At 52.3% G+C, this 14,150-nt stretch overlaps 1 protein-coding gene across 2 annotated transcripts in view; it reads right to left on the bottom strand.

Annotated features, from left to right (window-relative positions):
- LOC122543053 (anthrax toxin receptor 1-like) overlaps positions 1-14,150 on the bottom strand; it is a 143,971-nt gene that overhangs the window by 91,259 nt on the left and 38,562 nt on the right. For both annotated transcript variants that reach the window (XM_043681251.2, XM_043681250.2), the window contains exon 8: positions 9,418-9,498. In XM_043681251.2, the coding sequence (XP_043537186.1) occupies positions 9,418-9,498 (81 nt within the window). The remainder of the gene's footprint in view (positions 1-9,417; positions 9,499-14,150) is intronic.

The following is a 14,150-nucleotide window of genomic DNA, read 5'->3' as shown; positions in this document are numbered from 1 at the left end:
AGAGGGTCACCCACACCCTGTGATATAGAATGACCAGAGGGTCACCCACACCCTGTGACACAGAATGACCTGGGGGTCACACACTCCCTGTGATATAGAATGACCAGAGGATCACCCACTCCCTGTGACACAGAATGACCTGGGGGTCACCCACACCCTGTGACACAGAATGACCTGGGGGTCACACACTCCCTGTGACACAGAATGACCAGAGGGTCACCCACTCCCTGTGACACAGAATGACCTGGGGGTCACACACTCCCTGTGATATAGAATGACCAGAGGGTCACCCACTCCCTGTGACACAGAATGACCTGGGGGTCACCCACACCCTGTGATATAGAATGACCTGGGGGTCACCCACACCCTGTGACACAGAATGACCAGAGGGTCACCCACTCCCTGTGACACAGAATGACCTGGGGGTCACCCACATCCTGTGACACAGAATGACCAGAGGGTCACACACTCCCTGTGATATAGAATGACCAGAGGGTCACTCACTCCCTGTGACACAGAATGACCAGAGGGTCACCCACACCCTGTGACACAGAATGACCAGAGGGTCACCCACACCCTGTGATATAGAATGACCTGGGGGCCACCCACACCCTGTGACACAGAATGACCTGGGGGTCACCCACACCCTGTGATATAGAATGACCAGAGGGTCACCCACACCCTGTGATATAGAATGACCAGAGGGTCACCCACACCCTGTGATATAGAATGACCTGGGGGCCACCCACACCCTGTGACACAGAATGACCTGGGGGTCACCCACACCCTGTGATATAGAATGACCAGAGGGTCACTCACTCCCTGTGATATAGAATGACCAGAGGGTCACTCACTCCCTGTGACACAGAATGACCAGAGGGTCACCCACACCCTGTGATATAGAATGACCAGAGGGTCACCCACACCCTGTGATATAGAATGACCTGGGGGCCACCCACACCCTGTGACACAGAATGACCAGAGGGTCACCCACACCCTGTGATATAGAATGACCAGAGGGTCACCCACACCCTGTGACACAGAATGACCTGGGGGTCACCCACACCCTGTGATATAGAATGACCAGAGGGTCACCCACTCCCTGTGACACAGAATGACCAGAGGGTCACCCACACCCTGTGACACAGAATGACCTGGGGGTCACCCACTCCCTGTGATATAGAATGACCAGAGGGTCACCCACTCCCTGTGACACAGAATGACCTGGGGGTCACTCACTCCCTGTGACACAGAATGACCAGAGGGTCACCCACACCCTGTGATATAGAATGACCAGAGGGTCACCCACACCCTGTGATATAGAATGACCTGGGGGCCACCCACACCCTGTGACACAGAATGACCTGGGGGTCACCCACTCCCTGTGACACAGAATGACCTGGGGGTCACCCACACCCTGTGACACAGAATGACCTGGGGGTCACACACTCCCTGTGATATAGAATGACCAGAGGGTCACCCACTCCCTGTGACACAGAATGACCAGAGGGTCACCCACACCCTGTGATATAGAATGACCAGAGGGTCACCCACACCCTGTGATATAGAATGACCAGAGGGTCACCCACTCCCTGTGACACAGAATGACCTGGGGGTCACTCACACCCTGTGATATAGAATGACCAGAGGGTCACCCACACCCTGTGATATAGAATGACCAGAGGGTCACCCACTCCCTGTGACACAGAATGACCTGGGGGTCACACACTCCCTGTGATATAGAATGACCAGAGGGTCACCCACACCCTGTGATATAGAATGACCAGAGGGTCACCCACTCCCTGTGACACAGAATGACCTGGGGGTCACCCACACCCTGTGATATAGAATGACCAGAGGGTCACCCACACCCTGTGACACAGAATGACCAGAGGGTCACCCACAGCCTGTGATATAGAATGACCAGAGGGTCACCCACTCCCTGTGACACAGAATGACCTGGGGGACACCCACACCCTGTGATATAGAATGACCTGGGGGTCACCCACACCCTGTGACACAGAATGACCAGAGGGTCACCCACATCCTGTGACACAGAATGACCAGGGGGTCACCCACACCCTGTGATATAGAATGACCAGAGGGTCACTCACTCCCTGTGACACAGAATGACCTGGGGGTCACACACTCCCTGTGATATAGAATGACCAGAGGGTCACCCACACCCTGTGACACAGAATGACCAGAGGGTCACCCACTCCCTGTGACACAGAATGACCAGAGGGTCACTCACTCCCTGTGACACAGAATGACCTGGGGGCCACCCACACCCTGTGACACAGAATGACCAGAGGGTCACCCACACCCTGTGACACAGAATGACCTGGGGGTCACCCACACCCTGTGATATAGAATGACCAGAGGGTCACCCACACCCTGTGACACAGAATGACCTGGGGGTCACACACTCCCTGTGACACAGAATGACCAGAGGGTCACCCACACCCTGTGACACAGAATGACCTGGGGGTCACCCACTCCCTGTGATATAGAATGACCAGAGGGTCACCCACTCCCTGTGACACAGAATGACCTGGGGGTCACACACTCCCTGTGACACAGAATGACCAGAGGGTCACCCACACCCTGTGACACAGAATGACCTGGGGGTCACCCACTCCCTGTGATATAGAATGACCAGAGGGTCACCCACTCCCTGTGACACAGAATGACCTGGGGGTCACACACTCCCTGTGACACAGAATGACCAGAGGGTCACCCACACCCTGTGACACAGAATGACCTGGGGGTCACCCACTCCCTGTGATATAGAATGACCAGAGGGTCACCCACACCCTGTGACACAGAATGACCTGGGGGTCACCCACTCCCTGTGATATAGAATGACCAGAGGGTCACCCACACCCTGTGATATAGAATGACCAGAGGGTCACCCACACCCTGTGACACAGAATGACCTGGGGGTCACCCACTCCCTGTGAGAAAGAATGACCAGAGGGTCACCCACATCCTGTGACACAGAATGACCTGGGGGTCACTCACTCCCTGTGACACAGAATGACCTGGGGGTCACCCACACCCTGTGACACAGAATGACCAGAGGGTCACCCACTCCCTGTGACACAGAATGACCAGAGGGTCACCCACACCCTGTGACACAGAATGACCAGAGGGTCACCCACACCCTGTGATATAGAATGACCAGAGGGTCACCCACTCCCTGTGATATAGAATGACCAGAGGGTCACCCACATCCTGTGACACAGAATGACCTGGGGGTCACTCACTCCCTGTGACACAGAATGACCTGGGGGTCACCCACACCCTGTGATATAGAATGACCAGAGGGTCACCCACTCCCTGTGATATAGAATGACCAGAGGGTCACCCACATCCTGTGACACAGAATGACCTGGGGGTCACTCACTCCCTGTGACACAGAATGACCTGGGGGTCACCCACACCCTGTGATATAGAATGACCAGAGGGTCACTCACTCCCTGTGACACAGAATGACCAGAGGGTCACCCACACCCTGTGACACAGAATGACCTGGGGGTCACCCACACCCTGTGATATAGAATGACCAGAGGGTCACCCACACCCTGTGACACAGAATGACCAGAGGGTCACCCACACCCTGTGATATAGAATGACCTGGGGGTCACCCACTCCCTGTGACACAGAATGACCAGAGGGTCACTCACTCCCTGTGACACAGAATGACCAGAGGGTCACTCACTCCCTGTGATATAGAATGACCAGAGGGTCACCCACACCCTGTGACACAGAATGACCAGAGGGTCACCCACACCCTGTGACACAGAATGACCTGGGGGTCACCCACTCCCTGTGATATAGAATGACCAGAGGGTCACTCACTCCCTGTGATATAGAATGACCAGAGGGTCACCCACACCCTGTGATATAGAATGACCTGGGGGCCACCCACACCCTGTGACACAGAATGACCTGGGGGTCACCCACACCCTGTGATATAGAATGACCAGAGGGTCACTCACTCCCTGTGATATAGAATGACCAGAGGGTCACTCACTCCCTGTGACACAGAATGACCAGAGGGTCACCCACACCCTGTGATATAGAATGACCAGAGGGTCACCCACACCCTGTGATATAGAATGACCTGGGGGCCACCCACACCCTGTGACACAGAATGACCAGAGGGTCACCCACACCCTGTGATATAGAATGACCAGAGGGTCACCCACACCCTGTGACACAGAATGACCTGGGGGTCACCCACACCCTGTGATATAGAATGACCAGAGGGTCACCCACTCCCTGTGACACAGAATGACCAGAGGGTCACCCACACCCTGTGACACAGAATGACCTGGGGGTCACCCACTCCCTGTGATATAGAATGACCAGAGGGTCACCCACTCCCTGTGACACAGAATGACCTGGGGGTCACTCACTCCCTGTGACACAGAATGACCAGAGGGTCACCCACACCCTGTGATATAGAATGACCAGAGGGTCACCCACACCCTGTGATATAGAATGACCTGGGGGCCACCCACACCCTGTGACACAGAATGACCTGGGGGTCACCCACTCCCTGTGACACAGAATGACCTGGGGGTCACCCACACCCTGTGACACAGAATGACCTGGGGGTCACACACTCCCTGTGATATAGAATGACCAGAGGGTCACCCACTCCCTGTGACACAGAATGACCAGAGGGTCACCCACACCCTGTGATATAGAATGACCAGAGGGTCACCCACACCCTGTGATATAGAATGACCAGAGGGTCACCCACTCCCTGTGACACAGAATGACCTGGGGGTCACTCACACCCTGTGATATAGAATGACCAGAGGGTCACCCACACCCTGTGATATAGAATGACCAGAGGGTCACCCACTCCCTGTGACACAGAATGACCTGGGGGTCACACACTCCCTGTGATATAGAATGACCAGAGGGTCACCCACACCCTGTGATATAGAATGACCAGAGGGTCACCCACTCCCTGTGACACAGAATGACCTGGGGGTCACCCACACCCTGTGATATAGAATGACCAGAGGGTCACCCACACCCTGTGACACAGAATGACCAGAGGGTCACCCACAGCCTGTGATATAGAATGACCAGAGGGTCACCCACTCCCTGTGACACAGAATGACCTGGGGGACACCCACACCCTGTGATATAGAATGACCTGGGGGTCACCCACACCCTGTGACACAGAATGACCAGAGGGTCACCCACATCCTGTGACACAGAATGACCAGGGGGTCACCCACACCCTGTGATATAGAATGACCAGAGGGTCACTCACTCCCTGTGACACAGAATGACCTGGGGGTCACACACTCCCTGTGATATAGAATGACCAGAGGGTCACCCACACCCTGTGACACAGAATGACCAGAGGGTCACCCACTCCCTGTGACACAGAATGACCAGAGGGTCACTCACTCCCTGTGACACAGAATGACCTGGGGGCCACCCACACCCTGTGACACAGAATGACCAGAGGGTCACCCACACCCTGTGACACAGAATGACCTGGGGGTCACCCACACCCTGTGATATAGAATGACCAGAGGGTCACCCACACCCTGTGACACAGAATGACCTGGGGGTCACACACTCCCTGTGACACAGAATGACCAGAGGGTCACCCACACCCTGTGACACAGAATGACCTGGGGGTCACCCACTCCCTGTGATATAGAATGACCAGAGGGTCACCCACTCCCTGTGACACAGAATGACCTGGGGGTCACACACTCCCTGTGACACAGAATGACCAGAGGGTCACCCACACCCTGTGACACAGAATGACCTGGGGGTCACCCACTCCCTGTGATATAGAATGACCAGAGGGTCACCCACTCCCTGTGACACAGAATGACCTGGGGGTCACACACTCCCTGTGACACAGAATGACCAGAGGGTCACCCACACCCTGTGACACAGAATGACCTGGGGGTCACCCACTCCCTGTGATATAGAATGACCAGAGGGTCACCCACACCCTGTGACACAGAATGACCTGGGGGTCACCCACTCCCTGTGATATAGAATGACCAGAGGGTCACCCACACCCTGTGATATAGAATGACCAGAGGGTCACCCACACCCTGTGATATAGAATGACCAGAGGGTCACCCACACCCTGTGACACAGAATGACCTGGGGGTCACCCACTCCCTGTGAGAAAGAATGACCAGAGGGTCACCCACATCCTGTGACACAGAATGACCTGGGGGTCACTCACTCCCTGTGACACAGAATGACCTGGGGGTCACCCACACCCTGTGACACAGAATGACCAGAGGGTCACCCACTCCCTGTGACACAGAATGACCAGAGGGTCACCCACACCCTGTGACACAGAATGACCAGAGGGTCACCCACACCCTGTGATATAGAATGACCAGAGGGTCACCCACTCCCTGTGATATAGAATGACCAGAGGGTCACCCACATCCTGTGACACAGAATGACCTGGGGGTCACTCACTCCCTGTGACACAGAATGACCTGGGGGTCACCCACACCCTGTGATATAGAATGACCAGAGGGTCACCCACTCCCTGTGATATAGAATGACCAGAGGGTCACCCACATCCTGTGACACAGAATGACCTGGGGGTCACTCACTCCCTGTGACACAGAATGACCTGGGGGTCACCCACACCCTGTGATATAGAATGACCAGAGGGTCACTCACTCCCTGTGACACAGAATGACCAGAGGGTCACCCACACCCTGTGACACAGAATGACCTGGGGGTCACCCACACCCTGTGATATAGAATGACCAGAGGGTCACCCACACCCTGTGACACAGAATGACCAGAGGGTCACCCACACCCTGTGATATAGAATGACCTGGGGGTCACCCACTCCCTGTGACACAGAATGACCAGAGGGTCACTCACTCCCTGTGACACAGAATGACCAGAGGGTCACTCACTCCCTGTGATATAGAATGACCAGAGGGTCACCCACACCCTGTGACACAGAATGACCAGAGGGTCACCCACACCCTGTGACACAGAATGACCTGGGGGTCACCCACTCCCTGTGATATAGAATGACCAGAGGGTCACTCACTCCCTGTGATATAGAATGACCAGAGGGTCACCCACACCCTGTGACACAGAATGACCAGAGGGTCACCCACACCCTGTGACACAGAATGACCAGAGGGTCACTCACTCCCTGTGATATAGAATGACCAGAGGGTCACCCACACCCTGTGATATAGAATGACCAGAGGGTCACCCACATCCTGTGACACAGAATGACCTGGGGGTCACTCACTCCCTGTGACACAGAATGACCTGGGGGTCACTCACTCCCTGTGACACAGAATGACCAGAGGGTCACCCACACCCTGTGATATAGAATGACCTGGGGGTCACCCACACCCTGTGATATAGAATGACCAGAGGGTCACCCACACCCTGTGACACAGAATGACCTGGGGGTCACCCACACCCTGTGATATAGAATGACCCGAGGGTCACCCACACCCTGTGACACAGAATGACCTGGGGGTCACTCACTCCCTGTGACACAGAATGACCTGGGGGTCACTCACTCCCTGTGACACAGAATGACCAGAGGGTCACCCACACCCTGTGATATAGAATGACCAGAGGGTCACCCACACCCTGTGACACAGAATGACCAGAGGGTCACCCACACCCTGTGATATAGAATGACCAGAGGGTCACCCACACCCTGTGACACAGAATGACCTGGGGGTCACCCACACCCTGTGATATAGAATGACCAGAGGGTCACCCACACCCTGTGACACAGAATGACCTGGGGGTCACTCACTCCCTGTGACACAGAATGACCTGGGGGTCACCCACACCCTGTGATATAGAATGACCAGAGGGTCACCCACACCCTGTGACACAGAATGACCTGGGGGTCACCCACACCCTGTGATATAGAATGACCAGAGGGTCACTCACTCCCTGTGACACAGAATGACCAGAGGGTCACCCACACCCTGTGATATAGAATGACCAGAGGGTCACCCACACCCTGTGATATAGAATGACCAGAGGGTCACCCACTCCCTGTGACACAGAATGACCAGAGGGTCACCCACACCCTGTGATATAGAATGACCAGAGGGTCACCCACTCCCTGTGACACAGAATGACCTGGGGGTCACCCACTCCCTGTGATATAGAATGACCAGAGGGTCACCCACTCCCTGTGACACAGGATGACCAGAGGGTCACCCACACCCTGTGATATAGAATGACCAGAGGGTCACTCACTCCCTGTGATATAGAATGACTGTTCGAGATGATCATGACAGACCACAATAAGTAGTCTTGTGCAGAATGAGCGTGCAACAGGATCTGTCTGCTCTCTCAGTTTCTGGTGAAAACGATGTGGAATTTCTCACTGTTTTCAGTTGCCTTGCCTGAGCATACAGTGTTCCTTTGGGAATATGAAACTCCACTTTCTTGTCATGCTGAGTTGGAAAGCAGCAACCTTATTGAGCCACCTCCACAGTGGGGGTGACAGTCCTGTAAACAGCTCACTGTTTTCCCCTCAGTTCACTATCCGTTTGGAAACTCTCTCCACCTCCCAGTCAGACTCCAGCTCCCAATGGAGAGAGACCCCAGGTCTCCACGTGCGAGGAACAGACTCTGTTCCTCACCCCGATCAAACTGCAGTGCCATTAAATCATGGGGGGAGCAAGGCGGCAGAGGAGAGTATGGGCCGATGAGATCAGCCATGAATTCACTGTCTGGTGGAACTGCCACGATGAGCTTAATGGCCTACCAGTGTCCCTCTGTCCTGTGGTCCTCCATGGCCAGGCACACACACATCTGTGTGAACAGTGCCTGGCTCACTCCTGGTCAACCTGCTCACTATGTGCTGCTGACTGAATTGTCTAACTGGTGCTCCAGTCATTGCAAAGCCATTTCTGTGTCCCCTCACAACCCGCGTACAGTACCACCAACAAGTCTGACAGTGTGCAGTGTGCGAGAGCAGCACTCACTTTCTCTCCGGGCAACAGAGGCTGGGACGCTGCCAAGTCCCCCAAATTGCTGTTGCATAATCGCTGTCAGCAGACCAATCAGGAAAAAGACTGCGGAATCCAATCTGGGTAGAAAGCCGGAGCATGGCTGAGGAATTGAGAGCAGGAGTGTTTTCTGATTCGGTACAGATGCTGCAAAATAAGTGTCAGCTTCCTTGTTGTCCTGCGATGACCCTGTTTCCCCCCACCCTACCCACTCTCCCACAATCAGCTTCAAACCCTCAGATCCCAAAGCCTTCTCCTCTGCTTCTAACTTTCCCCAGGCAGCTTTCCTTTTTCTGAGCTGGGGGGGGGGGAGTGAGCAGCTCATATTTAATGGGAAGCAGCTGTCTGTAAGTTCCTGCACTGGATAGCCACGTACACCACTCACCGAGTCGATGATGCCTTGCAGAGCCTCAAAGCCGTCATTTACTGGGAAGACGTGGTCTTTACTATCTGCAATTCGAGCCAGCTACAACCAGGGAAGGGGGCAGGAAGGTCAAAGGGACAGTGGGGGCAATTAGGGTTGGAGTAGGAGGTCAGAGAAGGGGAGACAAACAAATGATTGTCATCATTATTTCCCAGTTATTAAATACATATCAAAACATCAATATTAAATATCTCCTAATCATTGTATTACGTTTATCAATCAATAAAGATGAAAAGTAAGGGCAGCACGGTGGCTCAGTGGTTAGCACTGCTGCCTCACAACACCAGGGTCCCAGGTTCGATCCCAGCCTCGGGCAACTGTCTGTGTGGAATTTGCCCATTCTCCCGTGTCTGTGTGGGTTTCCTCCGGGTGCTCCGGTTTCCTCCCACAATCCAAAGGTGTGCAGGTTGGGGTGGATTGGCCATGGGAAATTACCCATAGCGTCCAGGGGTGTGCTGGGTTAGCCACGGGAAATGCAGGGTGACAGGGAGAGGGTGGGTGATGGGTCGAATGGCTTCCCTCCACCCTGTAGGGATTCGATGAAATATTTCACAAAGAGCGGCAGTCTCTTCTGTATCACCAAGTCCTTGATCTGAGGTGCTAGGGTGTGGCAACTGTGAAAGTCATCCCAGTTCAATCCCATACTTGCTATTTCTCAACCTGGTTCACAGGATAGCTCAGCAACTCCACAAACGGATTCCCAGTTCCATGCCTCTCCCTCTTGCCTGAGTCCTTTGGCCTTCACAAATGTTTTGTGTTTTGCTTTCGATCTGACAAGCTCAGGCGAGCAGCGAGGATGGCAAAACGGTGTTTCCAACACCGCACACCGAGTCTCGGGAATATCATCCGTGTTGTCCTGTGAGAATAGTTTGGACTGGGATTGGGCTGAACTTGTTCCCACGGGGGATTCCGCAGAGTAGCAGGTGACCTGATCAGAGTGCGTGCGATCCTGAGATGTCTACGCACACAGGAAATCTACACTGTGTGTCTTCATTCATTCATGGGTCATGGAGCACACTGGCTGGGTCCAGCATTTATTACCCTGTCCCTAGTTGCCCCTTGAGAAGGTGGGGGTGAGCTGCCTTCGAGAACCGCTGCAGTCTATGTGCTGTGGGCTGACCCACAATGCCCTTAGGGAGAGAATTCCAGGATTCGGACCCAGTGACAGTGAAGGAACGGTGATATGTTTCCAAGTCAGGATGGTGAGTGGCTGGGAGGGGAATTAGTAGGGGGTGGTGTTCCCATGTATCTGCTGTACTTGTCCTTCTAGATGGAAGTGGTCAGGGTTTGGAAGGTGTTGTCTCAGTATCTTGGGTGAATTTCTGCAGTGCATCTTGGAGATGGTACACACTGCTGGTATCTGTGGGTCAGTCGAGAATGAGGAGGCATGGTTTTATAAATTTGGGATTGCCCTGACAGGACAGAGATGAGGAGTTTTCCTTTTTCTCCTTCTGCAACTCTGGGACTCTCTGCCTCCAAAGGGAGTGCAGGCAGGGCCATTGTATAGTTTTAAGACAGAATTCGAAAGTATCTGATGAGGCAGGGAGTCAGAGCAAATTAGATAGGAATCTGGAATTCAAAACCCAAACAGACTAGGCCGGGTTTAATTGAACAGCCCATGAGGTTCCAGGGGTTTGGTTTCTGCTCCTATTCAGTTTGGTTTGTCATGGACCAGGCCAGACCCCCTCAAAACATTATAAAACCCTAATTTGGTATTTTCTTTTCGGCAGGTGTACAGTGGATATTCACAGGAGGGATGCAGTTGCCCCAAACACCCAGCCTTAAACAACCCAGAATTTATTTTCACACTACAGTTCAAACATGAACAAAAGAAAACTGAATTCAGACTAACTTAACTTCTTTGAAATCCCAACCGATTCTATCACAACTTAACAAAGGTCTTCCAATCCCCGCAACATCACTTGGGAAACGGTAAATTTAAACACAGGTTCTTACAGGCCGGAGAGATTTCAGAGAGAAAACTCAGGCAAGAAACATCTGCTGAAGCATGGAACCTGTTTCACTGGAGCTGCTTCTCTCGGTCCCCAGCAGGTGTCTGACTGCTTGCTAAAACTGAACCAAACTGGATTTTTAAAAACCTGAACTGGGAGAACTGATCACTCCCCTCTCATTGTTCAAAGTAACAATTTCCAGAAAAATTGACACCTCTGCCTTTACAACCCTTCTTGAAAAACACCAACAACAACACAACCCTGTTAAAGGGCAGCATCATCACAGAGAGAAAGGGTCTGTCGAGTCTTTGACGGGATTGTGTGTTTTGACCCCAAACTGCTGTCCACAGCAATGTGCCTCTCTCCTCTTCCTGCAACTCTCTCTTGAACAGGCAGTCAACATGGTCTTGGAAAACAGCAGGTCACATCCCACAAATGTCATAGACTCCTTGGATAAGGTGACCCAGGCAGTGGATGAGGGTAGTGCTGCGGATATTGTTCATATAGACTTTCAGAAAACATTTGATCTGGTCCACACAGCAGGTTGGGTAGCAAACTGGAAATGGTTGGGATTCATGGGTCCTTGGTAGTATTGGATTGGAAGTTGGCTAAAAGGTAGGGAACAGAGGATTGGTATTGTTGGGCATTTCAGAGATGGGAGACTAGCTGGAAGAGGTGATCTTCAAGGATCAACGTTGCGACCCTGATTTTTTTTGGCTTTATGTCAACAACTTGGAGATGGGTATTGAGGGCAAAATCGCGAATATTTCAGCTAACACTAAGCTAGGGAGAAGAGTGAACTGTGAGGATGGTGCCGACATTGACATGTTAGCCAAATGGGCAGCTGCCTGTCAGGGAAATGTGAGGGAATGTATTTTGGGGGAAGGAACATGGAGAGACAGTACAGGCTCAATGGTACAACTCTGTGGGCAGGACAGGAGCACAGGGAGCTCAGGTTTCACATGCATGATTTGCTGAAGGTGGCCAGGCAAGCTGAAACAGCTGAAATCATTGTGTTCACTTCTGAGCACCTTATATAAGGAAGGATGCTCCCTCATTTTTAATCAGTGATTCCTCGTTCCACATTCTCCCACAGAAGGAAACATCCTCCCAACAGCAATCTCTTAAGACCCCTCAAAATTTTATCTGTTTCAACCAAGTCGCCCCTTACTCTTTTAAACTCCAATGGATACCAGCCTGACTGATTTCTCCTCAGAAACCACACTGTCACCCCAAGCTGATAGAGCTTCTCTGAATGACACCTTCAACAGAGAACCGATCTGTTCTGTGGATTCTATCTTTTAACCTCATTGGCCAATTCACTGCAGCCAGCCCTGTTTCCATGCCCACACGACTGCCTTTTCACAAGTTTTAAAGAAAAGTCTGGGACCCACTCCTCTGTCCCTCAAACCCAAGGTAAAATTCAATCATCTTGTGATTGCTGCTACCTCAGGATGCTTTCACTGTGAGGTCATGAATTAATCCCATCTCATCCCAGATCTATCCTCTCAGCTCCAGAACATGCTCTTATTGAAAACTGTCACAAAACATTCCAGAAACTCCTCCTTATCATCTGTTCATCTGTCCGCATCTGCCTATGTCCTGTTGGAAGCCTGCCATGATTATTTCTGAACCAAACTACAATTATTTTGACTCCACCCTACTGAACAGTTACTGTTCACGTGACTCTGTGCCACGATTGAACTGTTTCCACAGGCTGGTTTCCTGAACTTAGGTCATTCTTCTTTCTGGGGCTGGCATTAATGAACAGAGCTACCCCTCCACCATTTCCCTCTCCTTCCAAAATGTCCCAAATATGCAGTTCCTCATCCCTGTCACCCTGCATGCATGTCTCTGTCTTTGCTCCTGGATCATTCTTATTCCTTAGATTTCAACTTGCGGCTCATCTAAACTGTTGCAAATGTCACAAATCACACGCCACCAGGTTTTCAACCAACTGATGGATTTGAAATCATATACTTTCTGAGCCCTGCCATGCTCCAAAGCTTTGTAATTTCATATCAACCTTGGTGTGGTGTGACTTCTGACCTTATCCACCCCAGTCCAACACCAACCACCTCAAATGCCATGTTTATTCAGATACAGCAGCCTTCGTTTCATCCTGTGATTCATCGAGTATCCTCTCGTCTTATCTTGTGATTGGTATACCTGCCCCCTGATTGAAAGGAAAATTTAATGTTATGAAGTGAAAAGTTACATTGTCCAAAGGAGAGTCAGGTTGTCATGTTTTTGCAGGTTTGACGTTGAGCTAATCAGTGTGGAAGCAACTCACACGGACCGTCCCAGGGATGAGAAACTCCAGCGACGAGGATAGACTGAAGAGGTTGGGAATGTTCTCCCGGGAGAGGGGAAGGCTGAGACAGAGATCTGGTTGTGGTTTTCACAGTCAGGAGCGGGCTGGACAGAGTAAACAGGGAGAGAGCGTTCCCACTTGGGAAAGGAACAAGAACGGGAGGGGAATGGATTTAAAGTGAGGTGGAACCGAAGTGAGGGTGATGGGGGATAGACCCTTTCCCACCCAGTGAGTAGTTCGGGTGTGGAGGGCACTGTCTGGTAATGGGCTGGAGGCAGCTTCAGTGCAGGCAATCAAGAGGGGCACAGGGTGGGTATTTGAGGTAGAAATGGTGTGCAGGGAGATGGGGTGAAAGGAGGACATTGGTGCTAGGGAATAGAACTGGTGCAGGCACATTGGGCCGAATGGCCTCATTCTGCAGTGTTACA

The sequence above is a fragment of the Chiloscyllium plagiosum genome, unplaced genomic scaffold, assembly GCF_037043375.1.
Source record: "Chiloscyllium plagiosum isolate Xiang-an unplaced genomic scaffold, Cpla_swu_hap1 HiC_scaffold_48, whole genome shotgun sequence".
Classification (NCBI taxonomy): domain Eukaryota; kingdom Metazoa; phylum Chordata; class Chondrichthyes; order Orectolobiformes; family Hemiscylliidae; genus Chiloscyllium; species Chiloscyllium plagiosum.
This window is presented reverse-complemented; position numbering and strand designations above follow the sequence as displayed.